Source organism: Neltuma alba, unplaced genomic scaffold, assembly GCF_004799145.2.
Source record: "Neltuma alba isolate B1F8T4 unplaced genomic scaffold, ASM479914v2 tig00011830_pilon, whole genome shotgun sequence".
In the NCBI taxonomy this organism is placed as follows: Eukaryota; Viridiplantae; Streptophyta; class Magnoliopsida; order Fabales; family Fabaceae; genus Neltuma; species Neltuma alba.
The window spans coordinates 1-19216 of record NW_021636441.1 but is presented as its reverse complement, the minus strand read 5'-3'; the positions used below and the strand labels follow the sequence as shown (position 1 = coordinate 19216).

The 19216-nt window shown below is 35.5% G+C and overlaps 2 protein-coding genes and 1 long non-coding RNA gene across 3 annotated transcripts; 1 reads left to right on the top strand and 2 right to left on the bottom strand.

The window, feature by feature from the left end:
- Positions 1-232: 232 nt before the first annotated feature.
- Positions 233-2353, bottom strand: LOC114718316 (uncharacterized). Its single transcript, XR_003737804.1, has 4 exons — positions 2178-2353; positions 776-1036; positions 650-701; positions 233-555 (listed from the first exon to the last, which is right to left on the bottom strand). It is a non-coding gene; the product is annotated as an uncharacterized LOC114718316 (long non-coding RNA).
- Positions 2354-9179: 6826 nt separating this feature from the next.
- LOC114718319 (uncharacterized) lies at positions 9180-11556 on the top strand. The gene is made up of 2 exons (XM_028903604.1): positions 9180-9541; positions 9630-11556. The coding sequence occupies exons 1-2, from the start codon at positions 9180-9182 to the stop codon at positions 11554-11556; spliced, it is 2289 nt and encodes a 762-aa protein (XP_028759437.1).
- Positions 11557-13762: 2206 nt separating this feature from the next.
- LOC114718314 (uncharacterized) lies at positions 13763-17283 on the bottom strand. The gene is made up of 10 exons (XM_028903601.1): positions 17244-17283; positions 16065-16915; positions 15778-15984; positions 15627-15690; positions 15162-15525; positions 14988-15069; positions 14812-14898; positions 14476-14742; positions 14293-14396; positions 13763-14198 (listed from the first exon to the last, which is right to left on the bottom strand). The coding sequence occupies exons 1-10, from the start codon at positions 17281-17283 to the stop codon at positions 13991-13993; spliced, it is 2274 nt and encodes a 757-aa protein (XP_028759434.1). The 3' UTR covers positions 13763-13990.
- Between the last annotated feature and the right edge of the window lie 1933 nt (positions 17284-19216).

The following is a 19216-nucleotide window of genomic DNA, read 5'->3' as shown; positions in this document are numbered from 1 at the left end:
TCTTTATTCAAAAGATGTAAGAAAACACACAAGATAATAGAATGTATCTCTTGAAGACAATGCCGAGAAAGTCTACAAAGTATCAACAGATAGGTGCTGTTCCAGCAAAAACCACCATCAATTCTGTCAAAGCATGGGAAGGCTCAAAGTCACAAGCTTTCAGATGAGAGGGCTGCACGGCCTTATTGATTAATAGACCTATGGCTTCATAAGGGTAGCAAGATGCGGGTGGCAATGATGAACAAATACTGTAGATCATATTAACACTTCCCAGGTCCAACCAAAATGAGTTATCAAGGCAACAGCATTGATCTCAAGATAGCGTCACTGACCCAGGACATCAAAACTCCAGTAATAGCTACTTCACCAAAACTAATAGGAATTGTTTCAGAGCCTTCAGGTAGCTGATGTTTAGTTCTCACCAATATCCATAAGGAGCGAAAATGAATTAAATACTAATGATTACAGGGCACACTAATTCAATGTAATTGCCTATCCGATACTTGACATGGAGAAAGCATCCAACATTCAGTCAGCAACCTGTAAACTTCAGCCCTAAAGAAGGAAGAAAAAAAAAGTCTAATTAAATTTAGTACATCGAAATATACTATTATCATTCACATAAAAAGTGTCCCATAATCATTCTTACCCCAGATGATGATTGACAAGATGTTTTAACTGGATTTTGGGTCAGCAATGCACTGCGTCAGGAGAACAGTTATTAAAAAACATTTCTCATATTGGGTTTAGCAAAAGAGGAAGAATAAGCGCTTACTTGCACAAGTGCACTAAAGATGGAGCACCTGACTCAGAAGGAACTAGCATTACATACCCATTGGTGATCATCCAAGAGGAACAGAACCCTAGGTGCAATTAACAAAGGAAACAAGAAGAAAATCTACAAGGACAAAGCTATGCCAATCCTGCACTTCTTGGAAAGAAAGCAATCGATACTTGTAGCAATTTGGCCAGAAACAAGCTGCCTCCATATCTTGAATGAGAGAACAAGATCGTCAAAATTCAAATTAAGGGCACCCTGTATAAAAGGAAAACGTGAAAAGTTTAGTGAAGAACCTAAACTTAAAATTTAAACATCTCATGCATGTAGAATATTGTCTTCAAGCAAAATATATCAAAAATAACCCTAGGTAGTGACATTTTAACTGCTATTCAATGTTGACAACTATGAACTCAGAAATTTAGTGCAAAGATTCAAGCTTAGCTAGTCAAGAAATGTACGCCATCAGTATACCACATAAACCAAAATCCAAAAATGAAAATCCCCAGCATAAAAACTTCAGAAGATATACCATCTGAAACAGACTTAGACAGTCAAATAATCACTGGTTCCGATACCAGCAGAATAGAAGACATCCATTAGCCTTTCAGAACATTTGTTCACGACTCCCATACCAAAAGTACATCAGAAATAGAAGGAAACAACATATTATTCATAATAATAGTTTGGGCTCATTACATTATGATAAGATCTTTGCATTAATGCGACATACATTTAAGAGTGACAACGAAGAATGAAAGGGTGTGCGCACAATGTATTTATCCAGAGGATATAGATGCAATGTTTTGAATTGTCAGCAGCAAACGCTTGTAGCGCATGCTAAAAAGCTGAATAATCTAAATTGGCAACCCAGGAGAGATCATAGAAGTGTTGGATTAGATCAATCCAGCCCAGCAAACACGCGGCCAATCAGAGGGGCAAAATTCAGGAATGAATGCAATAATACAGATAATGGCAAATAAATGCCCAACAATGCCCCGAGAGAAAACCCCTAACGGTGAGGAAAAGATGCGTTAAGAAGCACAAGACTCAAATTCGACCCTTAAATATCACGAAAAGAAGAAAAAAAGAAAAATCAACCGCGACGAAACTCCACGACAGGCAAATAAATTCCTTCATGCACAATCCAACAACAGTCCCTTCTCAATTGCAACCCGTGGAACTCAACAAAGTTCTTCATAAACGATAAGCAGACGAACGACGATTTCAGGTTTTCCAGGGGAACAATCATTCAGATTAAAACATAATCGATCACAGAAACCAAAAAAAGACCATACAACTTAAATTAGATCCAATCGGAAACGCCGTGACGAAATAGCCAAAAAAAAAAAAAAGGAAGATAAAGTGACGACAAAGGCAATCAAGGTGCAAGGAGAACCTGAACGGCAAGCAGCATAACCACCGTCGAAAGAGGTGGAATCCAGATATTCCTCTCCGCCCACTTTTCCCACCAAACTGCGAATATCTAAATTCTCAAACCAGACACTCCTTCTCTCTCTCCCTCTTGCTTCGTGCGGACCAAGGATTGCAAATTTCGCTTTCCCACCGGCTTTATATACCATGCGTCTCCAAATCCCGCCCTATATGCTATATATAGTGCCTCTCCGCGTGGGCCCAGCTCCTGTCAGATCCGACGGCTGATCCTCAGATTCCGTTCATCTTCCGACACGTGGCATTTCTGGAAACACAAGACTTTATATTCAAAATTTCGAGGAATATTTTCACTGTATTAAGGTTGATGATTATTAATTATATCTCAAACTATTTTTAATGAGAATAATTGCTAAAATCCTGAAAAGCAGAGATAGAAATTAGACATTAAATATTTATTTTGCAGGTTGATTTTTTACCAAATACTCCTTTGGTTTCAAAATAGAGTATTATTTGTTGATTGAGATGGCAAATAAAAACGGGCTGCATGTGGAAAAAGAGGGAAACCGTATGTCGCTTTATGGCAGGGACAAATTTATCCATTGATAATGATAATTGACCTGCAAAATGTCTAGGGCCAATAAACTAATTGTTAAAAAGGTTATCAATTAGAATCCAGTTGTAAATACCGAATTTCTAAATTATTGATATTTTGCATTAAATCAGCTGATTAATCTTGATTTATTTTAAATAATTATTGTATTTACATAATTGTTACCAGAATTTTAAAAATTAAATAATGTAATTGATATAATAATATTAATTAGGTTGCGTGGTTGAGCATATAGTAATTAATATTCATATTTAATATTGAAAATATCTCTGGCTCGTGGAATTTATTCAGCCCACTACAAATTTGATATTGATGTGTTATCACTATCCTATTTGGTTGATGTACTGTGAAAAGACGTCGCTGAACCAAAAAAATATGATTCACCATGTCAAATTATTTTCACGAATCATGATCATGTCTGATTAGTACTTTTTTTTTTTAATTTTTCATGTAAAACGGATCATTAAATGCTGATTTTTTTTAGCCATGGGTAAAAGTAAAGAGTCTATTTCAAAACACTAACATATATTCAGTGAGAGAGCTTTTTGAACTTATAATCTTTCTTTTCTCATGAGGGTTTTTAATGTGAGACTCCGTCTGTAGAAAATTTTATCATATTTCACCGATGAAAAGAATTCATGCATTTATAGAAAATCGAACACACAATCTTGTGTTTAAGCAAGATTTGAGGTGACTCTAACTACATATACAAATTAAAATTATTACTTCGTTTTTATTATAAATTTTTTGTAACTTATTCTCACATACTGAAGACCACGTTAAATTGAGAAAAAATTTTAAATTTATAAATTATTCTCATATCTTTCTCTCTTTCCAAAAGAATTATATAGGAATAAAATTAAAAAGTATCATTAAATACTCTACAAATAACTTATATTTAGGATCAAAAATTTGTCCGACCAGTGACTTGTAATAAAAACCTGAATGGTACAATTTTTTTTTTAATTACATATTTTGATAATGACTGGATAGAAGTGTCTTATATATAAAATTTAAGAGAGTATCTGTCAAAACAAATAAGTTATGAATATATGGTGAGCTCTGATTGCGATCCACGAAAGAATAAAAGCCATAGGATAAGACCTAATTAATTTATGTTTACAAAAATGGAAAAAGGACAAAAAAATTCTCAAATGATTGGGTTTTTCATAATGGTTTCATTAATTAGAAGCATGATTATGTTTATGATGAGGCTGGCTGTGATAATTAGTAACGACAACCGACCAAAGCACAATTAGGGAGACACCCACACGGGTGTACCAGAGATACAGCAAAGCTTTGCTGAGCCAGAATTATAAGCGTATCTAATGATTGCAATTACAAAATTTAAAAAAGTTTGTGGTTGAAACAATCAACAATTCAGACGTATTATTATTTATTAGAATTGCTTATTATTGAACTAAAAAAATGCTGATTATTCTTATAAAACATTTGTTATTATTGCCATATCAATTTTATTCATTGGGTGTGTTTGTTTGCTTGTCTTTTTGTACACACTATTCATGGCATGTTTTATTTTCAAGATTGCAAAATGGTCTCATTGATTTTAGATAACTGACAAAATTTCAATTAACTCAATCATATCAAAAGTTGATTGTCTCTATAATATGGAATATCAATTAAGAATTATAAAAATCAATCTCATTAAAATTTTCCAATTTTAAGATTGAGCAAGATTTCAACTTTCCAATATGTAATTCTCTTGGCCAAATCCATGAATTAATGAAATTATCTGAATAAAAAGTCAAATAACACTACAATTTTCTGCAGCTAATCCACAATTTTGCAACTAATATATTTTCTATTTAGAAATTACATTCAATTAGCTATTTAATTTTAATTACATTCAATTAGCTATTTAATTTTTAGACTTCCAAACCATGCATAGAACCTTAATCTTCTCCAATTAATATGTTTTGCATGTGTAAACTATTACTCCTCTGGTACTTAATATAATGATCATTTAACTAATTTGATTAGATTAAGGAAGTTAGATAAGTTAGTTAATTATAAGAAATGTGACACATTTTTCCTAAAACACCATAATCATCTTTCTTAATATTCCATCTCCCTCTTCTACTTAATTATGGTTAAGGGAGTACCCATGGGGGTAATTTAGATAAAATTGATAAATATGAGAAATGGATCTTATATTTATTATCAAAACAAACTCAAGAATTGGGTCCTATATTAAGGACCGGAGGAGTATCTCACATTTGCTTGCATGCTAGAGTGTTATATCATTCATGCTCTCTTTAACCAAAACAATCCAATTGTTTTTTTTTTTTTTGGGGTGAATCTCACGAATTCCCATCTTAGCGGATTATGGAGAGAAAAATATAATAAAGAAAATTTGTGGGATATGAGATCCACGAGAAAAGACACTCAGAACATTTTGGTATTCCAAAAGTATGTAAGTATTTCTCAAAGAAAATTATCATTAGGGTGAACTGGACTTTATGTAAACGAATAAGTATATTATTATATGCAGATTCGATTGGTTTCTTCTTTTTGCCCCGCACGGATTCGTTTGATATATATAGTACATGTATAATATATAATGTGCGTGTTGTGAAAGAGAACATGTGCGTGGACTAATGTTTGTGTTTGAGAATTGATTATATGAGATTTATTTAATGATGATGACGATGAGTAGTTCGGTCAGGGCACTTGGAGGAGGCGAGAATTGTCGTGCATTGCCGGTATTTGTTAGGTTCACTAAGTATTTGATTTAATTTGTACATCCAATTTACAATATTAGTCATTTTAACAAAATTTTCAAAATTAAGAAAGATTAATTAATACTCCTTAAATCTATCTTAAGTTGAAATATTTTTTTTAACTTTATTCATATTAAATGAGGTTATAAATGAAAGCAAAAAATACAAAATGACTTATATTTTGAATCAAGTCATTTTCTTAGTAGAGCCCTATATTATCAATGAAAAGAAGCACATGGGGTGTTTGGATGGAAACTAAACTATGATTTTAGAAATAATTTTACAGCCTACAAAATAAATATATGGAGGAGTTTGTCTCGATTTTAAAAGGTAATATATTTTTAATTAGCAACAACTGTACGAGTTACATATATACTCCTCTTGTCCTTAATATAAGACTTATTTAATTAATTTGGTTAGATTAAGAAAGTTAGGTAAGTTAGTTAAGTATAATACATATGACATGTTTTTCTTAAAATACTTTAATCATTTTCATCATATCCTCCCTCCCTCTCATACTTGATTATGGTTGGGGGAGTGTAATAGGAGTAATTTGAAAAAAAAATTATAGATATAAGAAATATATATTATATTTAGGACCAAAATCAACTCCACAATTAGATCCTATATTAAGAATCAGATGAGTACTTATCAACCAAACCATTATTAGCAACAAAATTAAATTATATATATTCTTATAAAATACGAAGGAAAAATATAACTTTTGTCTTTAAACATATTTTAATTATTGATTACTCATCAGTTACTAAATTTTACTAAAATAAACTCATGAATTCCTAAAATTTTTTTATCTAAAATAAATCAATTCTTAAAAATCTTTTTGCCCAGAAACAATTCAATCCCTATGTAATTCATTAATTTAATAAACTGTGAGAAAAAAGTTTATAAGGTACCAGTTATATTTCTTTGTAATTATTAAAGGCGCCGCCGTTTGTTGACATCATTCATATGAACAACTTTCCTTATATGCCACTTGAACGTCAATAATGTAATAATAATAATAATGGCTCCTCCACCATTTGAAATTGGTTGAAGATGCCTCACATCATCCTCCTCCACACTTCATCTCGAGAAGCGTCTAAAACAAGATATTACGTGTGTGTCTAGAGAGAGAAAGAGACTTAAAATACAGTTACTTATCCTATTAGATGAGCTTAGTTAAACGGATTATACAATACCATTGAGCTCTATCAAAAACTAAATTTTTAAATAAATTGTTGATCAAAAAATCGTACTTGATAATTTTATTAAGTGTTTTCTTTATTCTTATTCAAAATTTGAACTACTCATAACAATATGGTTTTGAGGGTGTTAGGTTTGTGATGAAAGGACTTTTTAAAAAATATTTTTATTTAAATTGAGATATAATTCTTTTTATATATTTATTTTATATACCGTATAATTATTTTTAAAATTACGTTTTGATTTTTAACCAAACACTCTTTTCAAGTGATACTTTGATGGACAATATTCCATTTAGTGATGGGCGAATATGACGGAGAGTGGTGCAAGAATAATATGGTCTATTTGTAATTCAAACATAACTCTAGCTACATAGGAAAAATTACTCACGAGCTTCTGTTTAGTAATTTTACTACTTAAAAGCATTTTAGTTTAGACGTATATTTAGTATTCTCATCTTTTATAAGGTACATTCAACACTCTGATTTTATTTTATTTTTTTAAATTCGGCATTTGAGATGTTGAATATATTAAGAAAATAAGATCAGGATACTAATTATATCATGTACAAAAAATCAGGATATCGCACCTTTACCCAATATTTTACACGCTTTTGTACACCAAAAGCAAAACTATTGTGAAGGATTTCTTACTCCCAAAGTATTTATACGCGAATTCATATGCTTATGAGCAATAAAATAAAATTTACAAGTATATATGAGCGATTTCTGCAGAAATTTAACATATTTTTATATTTTCATTTTCATAGACATGATTTAGTAGACCAAACAAGAGCTAAGTGTGCGTCTGGGATAGCTTTAAAAAGCTTTAGAAGTTAGTTAGGACCACACAAAAAAAGTTAACGGGAGGGGGAAAAATTGTGTTTAAGATGGATTTGGAGGCAATTGACTGTTTTTTTTTCCCCACCAAAAAGCCACTTTAAAGGAGAAATGATTTATTTTTTGTTTTTTTGACTTTTTTTCACACTTACATTTTTTGAAACTTTTTTTAGCTGAATTTTTGAAACTTAATTTTTAATATATTAAATCTGTGTCAAACTACTTTTTTTATGAAGATCCATCTAAATATAAATCATATTAAATAAACTAATTTAGTTTGTAAAAATTAGTGAATAAAATTTAGGAGGTGTTTAGATAAAACAAAACCATGGTTTTAAAGTGCTTTTACGAAAATAAATATATAAAAAAAATTATTTCAAGTTACAAAAAAATATTTTAAGAAGTAATTTTAGGATTACTCAAGTACCCCTTAATTCCATCAATATAAATCCAAACAAGCCAATTGGAATAAAGGCATAGATGAGAATAGGATTACAGAAGACCGGGGTGGCGGGTGGCGGGTGGCGGGTGGCGGGAACACTGAGGTGAAGAGAGATTGACACGTGTCAAAGGAGGGCTCTTAGGTGGGAGGCCATCGCTACCGCCACCAAATCACCTCTTTCTTTGTGCTCACTCCACGCAATATCCGCTTTTGACCTCAACCCCCTATACCTACTCAAATTGTTCAAATTTAAAAAATAATAACTTATTCTTTAATACAACGGAAAGGACTAAAAAGTAATAATTTTAAAAAAAGATATTTAGAAATAATTAAATTTAAATTGTCCAAATTTATGTGATTTTATAATTTAAGTTAAAACTAATAATTAATAGGGAAAATGACAAGAAAATGACTGTTGAATTCTAAAATGACAAAATGGGCATGTAAATTACTGAAATGACAAAATGGGCATGGGGTATCAATCTGGAATTTGAATAATTCGCCAAAAAGACTGAAATGCCCCTGAATCAGTCTGAACTCATGAAGACAAAGGCATGACACGTAACATGAGGGAGAGATGAGAAGCTGAAAACGGAGGTGGAGCAGAGTCGAACGCTGAGAAGACGGAAAAGGTAAGGAAAATTTCTCCTAAAATGCTGTTATCTACTCCTCCAACTCTCACCATTGTACAAATCTGATTCATTACGGTGGAATTGCTTTGTGGGCAACCTGGTTTGTAGTGAGAGAGGGGTTGAACGTGGGTATTACGTAAGAAAGTGGAGCTTAATGATGGGTTTGGGTTTTCAAGTCGGTTTACTGGTACATGGTCTAATGGGGATGGGTTTATGAGTGTAGATGGTTTAAATGAAGAATCTGACCAGGATGAGAGAGTGATACATCGGAAATGAAAAAATGGTGGGAACTGATAACGTGGGCATGAAGATTGAGGGCTAACAGTAAGCATGAGGTGGTCAGTGTTGTCAAATTCATTATTGGAATTGTGAAATCCCATATTTAAGTTGTCAATGTAGCAAGTGTGCGCGGACGTATTTTGGGTGTTGCATTTTTTGTGAAATCGCAAGAAAAGTTTCGAAATCCTGATAAATGAAATTGATTATTGGGGAACTAAAATATTGATTTATGCTTCTGTGGTGCAGGTTAGGTAGCTTTGATGACATCTAACATTGGGTCAACATCTTCAAAGCGTCTTGCTTGTTACTTTCATGTGGGTGGGAAGTTTGCAGAAAATGGTGATGGTGAAGTTAAGTACTATGGTGGAACTGTCAGGGTAAGAGTGATCAAGGAGGGTATAAGGCTTGAAGATTTGAGGGTTATGATAGGAGAATGGTTTGGTGTAGATAGTAATGGTTGCGACATTAAATACACATTGGGCTTGAATGATAGGATATTAATAGATCTTATTGATGATGATGAAGTTGACAACCTATTTGAGTATAATGATAGTAATGCACATGTATACGTAGCAGCTAAAGGTAATGAGAATACGGAGGAAGAAGTGGCTGATCGAAACAGGTAAGTCACAAGTTTCGGATTATGGAAGTTGTTACTTGCGATAATGTTGTTGTTAATATCATAACAAATGTTGTAATTATACATGCAGCATGTCAAAATTGTCAGGACTGTCACAGCAAAATGATGAGCCAATGATTGAGGATGCTGTCGAATGTGTGAATTACATAGCAGCTGAAAATGTTCTTAGCCTGCCATATGCAGTAGAGAGTGCACCAACTCCTTTGCCAGGAATGAATTCCCTGAAATGGAAAACAGTATTGTTAGGATTGAGGCAGACTTTTCCAGATGCGGATGATTTCAAGAAGAAACTACACAAATTCAGCATTGCAAACAAATTTGAGTATAAATATGTGAAGAATTCTAATGCCCATATGTATGTCAAATGCAATGTTGAAGGTTGTCCATGGAGGATCAGTGCAAGAGCAGCTGTAAAGAGTACTCCAGCATTTTTACGTGTAACGACATTCAAAAATGAGCATGTTCATAATGCCCAAGACAATCTTCATGTGACACATGGTAGATCAGCTAGCTTGACATCATCAATTATAATTGAAGAGGTTAGGGATCATATAGACATGCGTCCAAATGATATAAAAAAGAGGTTGGAAAGAGATTATGGTGTGAAGTTGACATATAAGCAAGCATACAGGGCCAAGGAAAAAGCGTTGGAGGACATACATGGCAGACCTGATCATTCTTACATGCTTATTCCATGGATATGTGACCGGTTGAAGGAAACCGATGACAAAACAGTGGCAAAATGGGTGGCTGCAAGGAACAACAGATTTGAGCGTGTATTCATAGCCTATGGGTGTTGTATAGAGGGTTTTATTGCTGGTGCTAGACATGTACTGTATATTGATGGAAGTCATTTAAGTGGACCGTATAAGGGGACACTACTTTCAGCGTCGGCTTATGATGCGGACAACGAATTATTACCTTTTGCCATTGCGATTGTGAAGGGAGAGACGCTTGAGGATTGGACATGGTTCTTACATATGATCAAGGAGATAATTGGGTCAATGCAATTAACAATCATTTCAGACCGACACAATGCAATTATAGGTGCTGTGCAAGCAATATTCGGAGGTGAGCGACATGCGTACTGTTACAGACATGTTAAGGAGAATTTCAGTACACAAATGATCAAGTTAAATAGAGGAAGAAGGAAGACAAGTGGCAACACAAGGGAGGATGGACTGCATTTCCTAGATGCCATTGCATATGCAAGGCTTGACACAGAGTTTGATCAAGCAATGGATAACATGAGACACTTCAATTCCCAATTATTTGAATGGCTTGTCAATCATGGTGATATTCACAAGTGGGCCTTAAGCAAGTTCCCTTTTAAACGATGGGACAACATAACAACAAACCTTGCAGAGTCATTCAATGCGTGGATGCTGAAGGAGAGAAGATATAATGTTGCCCAACTTATACATGAGCATCGTGAAAAAGTAGCCAAGAAGATGTATGCAGCAAGCATGGCAATGAGCAAATGGAAGAATGGTGTAGGCCCAAATACAAATGCAACATTGATGGAAAATGTGGCGAGATCTGCACAGATGTTAAGTGTTCCTTACGGAAGGGGTAGGGTGTGTGTCCATACAGCAAAAGGAGCCATTAATGTTGATCTTGGAAAAGGTGAATGTAGTTGTGCAGCTTGGCAAATGTCAGGCATCCCATGCCCACATGCATGTGCAGCTATCAAGGCCTTGAATTGCAATGTGTATGATTTTGTTGAAGAATGCTACAAGATTACGTCCCAACAAAAGATTTATGGTAGGACGATGACTCCAGTGGTGACAATCGACATGCCAAATCCTAATAACTATCGGCTGCAAGATATAGCAAGTCAAGTGTTTTTGGCACCACCTTTGACTAGTCGACCACCTGGAAGGCCTAGGATAAATAGGCAAGAGTCGCAGTTTCAAAACAAGAAGGTCTACCATTGTAGTGCATGCCAGCAAGTTGGCCACACAAGAAGAACATGCAAGAATCCAAACCCAACTTAAGGTTTCATGTCAATACCAACAGGGGTAATTTTTTTTTTATAGGAAAGGAATGACTCTTGAACCCTTTTTAATTTTTTTGGGAGAAGGGTTGATAGGTAGGCTATCTTTTTTGTTAATGATGTTAACTGGGTAGGAGATGTTCTGTAATCTGAATGACAAGAAAACATTAGGCGGTAGGTTAATCCTAATGTTAACTTGTCATTTGGATATCAGTTATGTAGCTTCTGTCATGGGCCTACTGGTTTTTAGTAAATATCATTACGTCAGTGGTCAATTCCATTACAGATATAGTAAAGTCTGAATGTTAATGTAAAAATCGTATGATGGGTAGGCTATCCTTTTTGTAAATGATATTCACTGGGTAGGATATGTTTTGTAATGTGAATGGGGACGAAACATTAGGTAGTGGGTTAATCTTACTGTTAACTTGTCATTTGAATATAAGTTATGTACCTTCTGTGATGGGCCTACTGGTTTTTGGTAAATATTGTCACTTCAGTGGTAAATTCAATTACACATGTAGTAAAGTCTAAATGTTAATGCAGACATCCTATGATGCTCTTTTGGTGTACTTCTATGCTATTTTGGCAACACAGATGACCTTTTGTTTAATGCCCTCAAGGGAGATGGTGGAAGTTGCCAATGGGTATGACTGGAGTGGTTAATGTCATCAACGATGTTGTTATTCACATTACCAATGTTGTTATTATCATTTCCAGGCTAGTGAAACTCCCTGAAAATATGTTACTTGACTTTGAAATAAAGGAAGTGGAAGTGGAAAAAGCAGAGTGGTAAATATCATCACTAAAGTTGCAATTAAAATTACCCATGTTGTCATTATCATTACGGGGGTAGTAAAATTTCCTGAACAATTTGATGCGTGGGTTTGACTTAAAGGAACCGGAAATGGGAAAAGCAGACTGGTAAATGTCATAACTGAAGTTGCAATTAACATTTCCAATGTTGTCATTATCATTACGGGGGTAGTACAATTTCCTGAACAATTTGATGCGTGAGTTTGACTTAAAGGAACCGGAAATGGGAAAAGCAGACTGGTAAATGTCATAACGGAAGTTGCAATTAACATTTCCAATGTTGTCATTATCATTACGGGGGTAGTACAATTTCCTGAAGAATTTGATGCGTGGGTCTCAGTTAAGGGAACCGCAAATGGGAAAAGCAGACGGTAAATGTCGTTACTCAAGTTGCAATTAACATTACCCATGTTGTCATTATCATTACGGGGGTAGTACAATTTCCTGAACAATTTGATGCGTGGGTTCAGTTAAGGGAACCGAAATGGGAAAAGCAGAGTGGTAAATGTCGTTACTCAAGTTGCAATTAACATTACCCATGTTGTCATTATCATTACGGGGGTAGTAAAATTTCCTGAACAATTTGATGCGTGGGTTTGACTTAAAGGAACCGGAAATGGGAAAAGCAGACTGGTAAATGTCATAACTGAAGTTGCAATTAACATTTCCAATGTTGTCATTATCATTACGGGGGTAGTACAATTTCCTGAAGAATTTGATGCGTGGGTCTCAGTTAAGGGAACCGCAAATGGGAAAAGCAGACCGGTAAATGTCGTTACTCAAGTTGCAATTAACATTACCCATGTTGTCATTATCATTACGGGGGTAGTACAATTTCCTGAAGAATTTGATGCGTGGGTCTCAGTTAAGGGAACCGCAAATGGGAAAAGCAGACTGGTAAATGTCGTTACTGAAGTTGCAATTAACATTACCCATGTTGTCATTATTCATTACGGGGGTAGTAAATTTCCTGAACAATTTGATGCGTGGGATTGACTTAAAGGAACCGGAAATGGGACAATTTCCTAAACATGGGGATGCAAATGGGGAAACCATAGTGGTAAATGTCATTACTATAGTTGCAATTTCCCTTAACAATGTTGTGATTTTCATTACCCAGGTTGTGAAATTCTGACAATTTATACGTGGGGACGAAAATGCAGTTGCAAAAAGGAATAGCGAGGTGGTAACAATCATTAAAAAAGTTGTAATTTTCATTACCAATGTTGTCATTCTAGCGAAAATGGATTCAAAAAAGTGATTTGGGCTTGAAAGACTTCAGATGCAAATGGCAACAGCGATGTCGTAACTATCATTACAGAGGTTGCAATTCTCAATCCGAAAGTTGTTAATCCTATTACTTGTGTAGTTAACCTGGGTCCAAGTGGATGTAATTTGGGGCACAAATAATCAACTTGTGATTATCATCACGGAAGTCACATGGCATGTTGTAAATTTCATAACTCTTTTACTCAAATTATCCCAAAAAGGATTGCAATTAGGCCAACAACTGGCAGCCACTTAGACTTCAAACTACATAAGACTTCAAATATTAAGACTTCAAACTAACACTCCTTTTACAAATACTATATGCCTAATCTACATAATGTCTCCTCCTATCACAGATGGCGTCTTTTGGTCAGTGTGGTGGCTTGGGTTGATGAAAGCAAGCTTAATGCTTCATCACGTCTTGAATTAAGCTCATGATTCACTAGCCACCACATGAGGTTTCGTCGGAATTCAGCCACTTGTTCATCCGTATAGTGAAGTATCTCACCGGGCTTCCATTTACTCAACCATATTAATACATGAACACCGCAGTCTCGCCTGCACATCAAAACATACCAACGATGTAAAAGAATGAAAATAACACATTGGGCTACTTTGAGACGTAATAATATCAACAACATAAACCACTCACAGATTGTTTTGTTGCGGAACAGGAGCCCAAATGATATCACTCATTTTCTTCTTCCCAGTGGCATTAGGCTTAACTATCTCAATAATGTCATAAAATCTATTCCTCTGCACAATATCATTACGCAATTGTAAATAAAAGGTAAATGAAATGTCAATCATAGAAGATGAGTTGCATTATCCTTACACATTCAGTGACGACGGTCGTCATGTCATCAATAATTACACCCTTCTTCTTGCTCTTCTTCTTACCCTCTAAATTTGGCTTCATTGAGTCCAGCACATAGAAATTCATTGTGCTAGGCTCAAGCACAACACAGAACCAGTGAGCGCCAACAAGTGTGGGTCCAAAGATCAAATCACATTCTCCTATGTTGTAGCCTACATTTTCAGGTAAAAATTGTTTCTTCCGTTTTGTAGCATCCCACAGCTTTGGGTTAGCTGCCATTATTGCCTGAAACATGAACATTTTAGTCATTTATCAATATCAATCGACAAAAAACTAACATCTCAGCAAGCTTACCATAAAATCAGCATAAAAAATGTGCCGCTTCACCTGCCCTTCCTTCTCCATATCAGCCATTAGAGTCTTGCACACAGTTGACATCAGCTGTACGCAAAGAGATTATTGTTTTGATGAACCCAAAATGCAGCATCTACTAAACAATTAAATGACCTCATCACAAATATTCTACTTACCCGGTTACCTATTTTCTCAATTCCGCCAAGTGTCCTTAGCTGATCCCGAGTGATATCTTCATCAGAGATTTTCACCAAAGGCCTAAAAATATGTTGTCAATATCATTATGCATATAGTCAATTACCACAAAATTGTAATGAATATGATTACGTGGGTAGTGGATATGTACATACATGTCACCCTCCTTGCTTGAACACATACGGGAAACTATGTCATAAAACCGGTCCTTGTCATCCATGGGCCTCTTTCGCCTCTTAGTTGGCTTTGTCAAAATCCATGGAGAATTGATAGCGGATTTCATCTCCCTTTGCGATCTCCGGAGTTGACATCCCTTGTCCATGGGGGACAAGGGCAGGGGAGACTCCATAATTTCTTTGTCTGCACCTTCTGCTGCAACACCAATGTCATCACCCCTATCTGAGCCAGTTGCATCATCGTCTCCCTGACCATCTCCCCCGTGGAACTCATCTCTATCATCACCTTCGTCATCAGACTCATGTCCATCATGATCATGGGAGTCTTCATCGCCATCATCATCTCATCATCATCTGGGACGTCAATAGGGTCCTCATCATCTGTGGTCACATTATTTTCCTCTATCCTTATCTGCACCTTATCTAGCTCATCTTCCATTGCACTTATAAGCCTCATAGTGCTTAATTCGATCTGAGCCATCAATCGTCCGTGCAACTTCTGTAACTCCTGCAGCAAACAATTTAAAATGAGTAAACACTTTTTTCATGAGATTATTTGCTAATGAGAATGAAAATTAGTAATGAAAGCACATACCGGGTGTAAATGAGCCACACTTCTGCGTTTTCCTTCATCCTTCCCACTTCTATCCATACTTCCCTTGCCCTTATACAGTAAACCCCTCTTGCTTTCCCTCTCCTTCTTTTCCAGCTTCCTTATCCTCTCATCAGTCCAGAATTGAATGGCATTTAGGGACCCTCTCTCAACAGTTTTGGATAGTGGGAAGTGCTCAGCAAAATATAACTACAATAGTAAATCATTAACTTGCCAATTCCACAAATAAAGAAAACAATAACTTAGAAGCATAAGTCAGAAATACATACCAACAGGAGGTAGATGCATCCTCCCACATTGCAGCTTCCTTCATCTTCATCTTCGTCTTTCTTTGCTTTTGTGTACACTTTCACATAATCTCCCATCTCTTTCCACAAGTGCTTCACAATGTACGTGGCCCAATCAAATTGGTGAAATCCCTTCATGGTACAGCACATGACTCTTATTAGCTTGTCACTCACAGTTGTTTGTGAAGTAGGAGTTAAAAAACTCCCAAGTGTGTACAGCATAAACAGGAACTCAAACTCATCTTTCTTCTGCCCAGATTTAATGTCATTGAGTATCTTCGTATAAGGGACTTTACCAAATTCCTCCTTCAACCTCTGGTATGTCTCATCATCATCACATACGTCCATTTTTACCTTCTCCCCTGTGTGGGGTACACCCAACAAGTTTGCAACATCATTTGCTTCTATTTCCTTTATTATCCCTCTTATTAGAAATTGATGGGTAGGCGGATCATATGCTCGGAGAACACATACTATGAGGTCACGAGGGAGTCTCTCACATCCAATGTCAAGTAAATGGCCAAAGCCTAAATTTTGTACCCTCACTTTCAAATCTTCATCATCTTTTATGAAGTCCACTAATGACTTAAATTGCCGAACCGAGCAACGAGTGCTAAAAGCCACTTTTTTCTTCCTCTTCTTCTTCATCCCTTCCTTTCTTGATTGCTTCACCCTATCACTGTATTTCTTCTGCTCCTCTGGTGTCAACTGCTTCCATGCCTTTGATGCCTTTTTCGCTTGTTCAGACATATTCTTAAACTTCTCCCCACCCTTAAGAAATTCTCGTCTAAACAACATGTAGCCATTCTTCACTTCTTCACTTGGCCCTCCTTCTACAACAAGCATAAATAACTAAATCTGGTCAGTTGAACAGCTCAACTTTCTTTGCATTTCAAAAAAGTTGTCATTACCATTTCCAGTGTAGTCATTCACATTATAGGTGTTGTTATTTAGCCACAAAATGAACCTCGACTATTTACTACTCATATAACTAAATTTGCTGATCACGTAATGAATGTTATTGCTTCTTTCTCACTTCACAGAACAGAGCAGAAAATAGAGACTAATGACATAATACACTTTAACAACAAACTAAAAACAATCTAACTTACCAAACCTATATAACTCAACCACTTAATTCCTATTACAACTGCATATTACCGTTTGTCGCAGTCACAGTTACTTCGCCAACCTCCTCCATGACAGCAATGCGATTGATGCTTCTCAGCACTTCAGCGACCTCTACCTCTTCAATCCTCAAACCAGCAGATTAATCTCTACCTCTTCAATCCTCAGACCAACAGATTCAAAAATAAATGAATATGCATTAAAAGTGATTCTTTCTCGATGAAATGTTACAAAATTTGTATCTTCAAGTAACTTATATTATGGAAATTACTACTACACAGTGCCACAGATGACCAAGTAAATTATACCAATACATAAGAAGGCCACAAAGGTTATTCTCACTTGGTACATACTGAAATGAATATGCATGTTCATCCCCAGGTAAATTGCACCGCTAAATGACTGAGGTTATGCCCATTAGGTAGCTATATCTTCAAAACAGAGTTCTACCCACGAAAAGTCACCCCTTTCAATTTATTTTACAATGTTAAATTTGCATAACCAATATGGGGATACAGTTGAACTTATTTTAGTCCCATACACAATGCTAAAAATGTGCAATGCCCATTACACGAACAGACCAAACAAGGGGGCGGAAACAGGAAGCATCCTGGCTCATGTGCGACAGTGGTCTCAATTTATGGGCATCTAAAAAGTAGTGTAGCAATCATAAACACACACGTATATTATGCCTTCCAACATTACAGCAACACAGCAATCAGACAACAACAATCAGAGAGATATCTCGTCAAACATGGACCGAGTTATATGAATCAGAGCAAGCAAGCAACTTCTGTAATTCCGTCACACACAGAAGCACCGACTTTTAATCTAATCTACCTTTACATTCCATTTTAAGCCTTTACCATTGCTTCCCCCTTTACAACCAACATTCACCGTTTTCCCCAAATTAAAACACTCCAATCAGACAAGCACAAGACGGAGACATTTGGGTGGCTTACCGGGGTCCGAACGAATATCGACTTCTTCCTCAACCGGTGACGACCTTACAGGTGCTCTCCCTCGAAATCTCTCTCTCTAGCCACCCCCTCTCCCTTCTGAAGATTGAAGCTTCTCACTGGTTTATTGCTTCTCACTACGACCCACGGAAAAGACGAAGAAGCCAGACGCTATTCACAGTTCCTCAACCATGGCAATGTGAGACTTGCGACAACCATATGCAGTTTCGCCGAGTGCAATGTGAGAGTTCGGAGAACCCTATGGTCTATGCAGTTTCGCCGAGTGGAGAACCGCCAACCAAACTCCAGTTCCGTTGCACAATATCCCGCCCTCTGATTCCCGAAAAAATTAAGGGCATTTCAGTCTTTTTGGCGAATTATTCAAATTCCAGATTGATACCCCATACCCATTTTGTCATTTCAGTAATTTACATGCCCATTTTGTCATTTCAGAATTCAACAGTCATTTGTCATTTTAGAATTCAACAGTCATTTTCTTACATTTTCCCTAATTAATATGCATCTTTCTGATTTCTTGTATTATTAATGATTAATTATATTTTATTAATTTTTAAATAGATAAAAAATTAAAGAGTAAATAGAATAATGACCAATTTTATAGTGAAAATAATATTTATGTTAAAAAAATATGTGAGCCCCTATATACTTAGTGTGCTCCTGAGGCGGTTTTAGAAAGCAAATTTATCTCTTTAAAGGAAAAAAAAATACATATTGTATCATGCATTTTTGATTTATCCTCCACTTTTCTTTAATATTCTTATCTGTTTCTTCTTATTCAAATCGAAAACTTTCCCTCATCATGTTTTTGTTAAATTTTCTCTTCAAATTTTCTCTCCACATGTAATATGATATGGTAAACGCGTTGTTGGGGTTATTTGAATTTCCCTAATTTCTATATTCATAGGATATTCTTAATTAAATGCACTGTATAATTAGGAAGGAGGAGTGATGACATATTCTAACCTTAAAAATATGAAAAAGGTAACACATGTTTACGTTTTAACTCGTCAGCCATGTTTCAAAGAT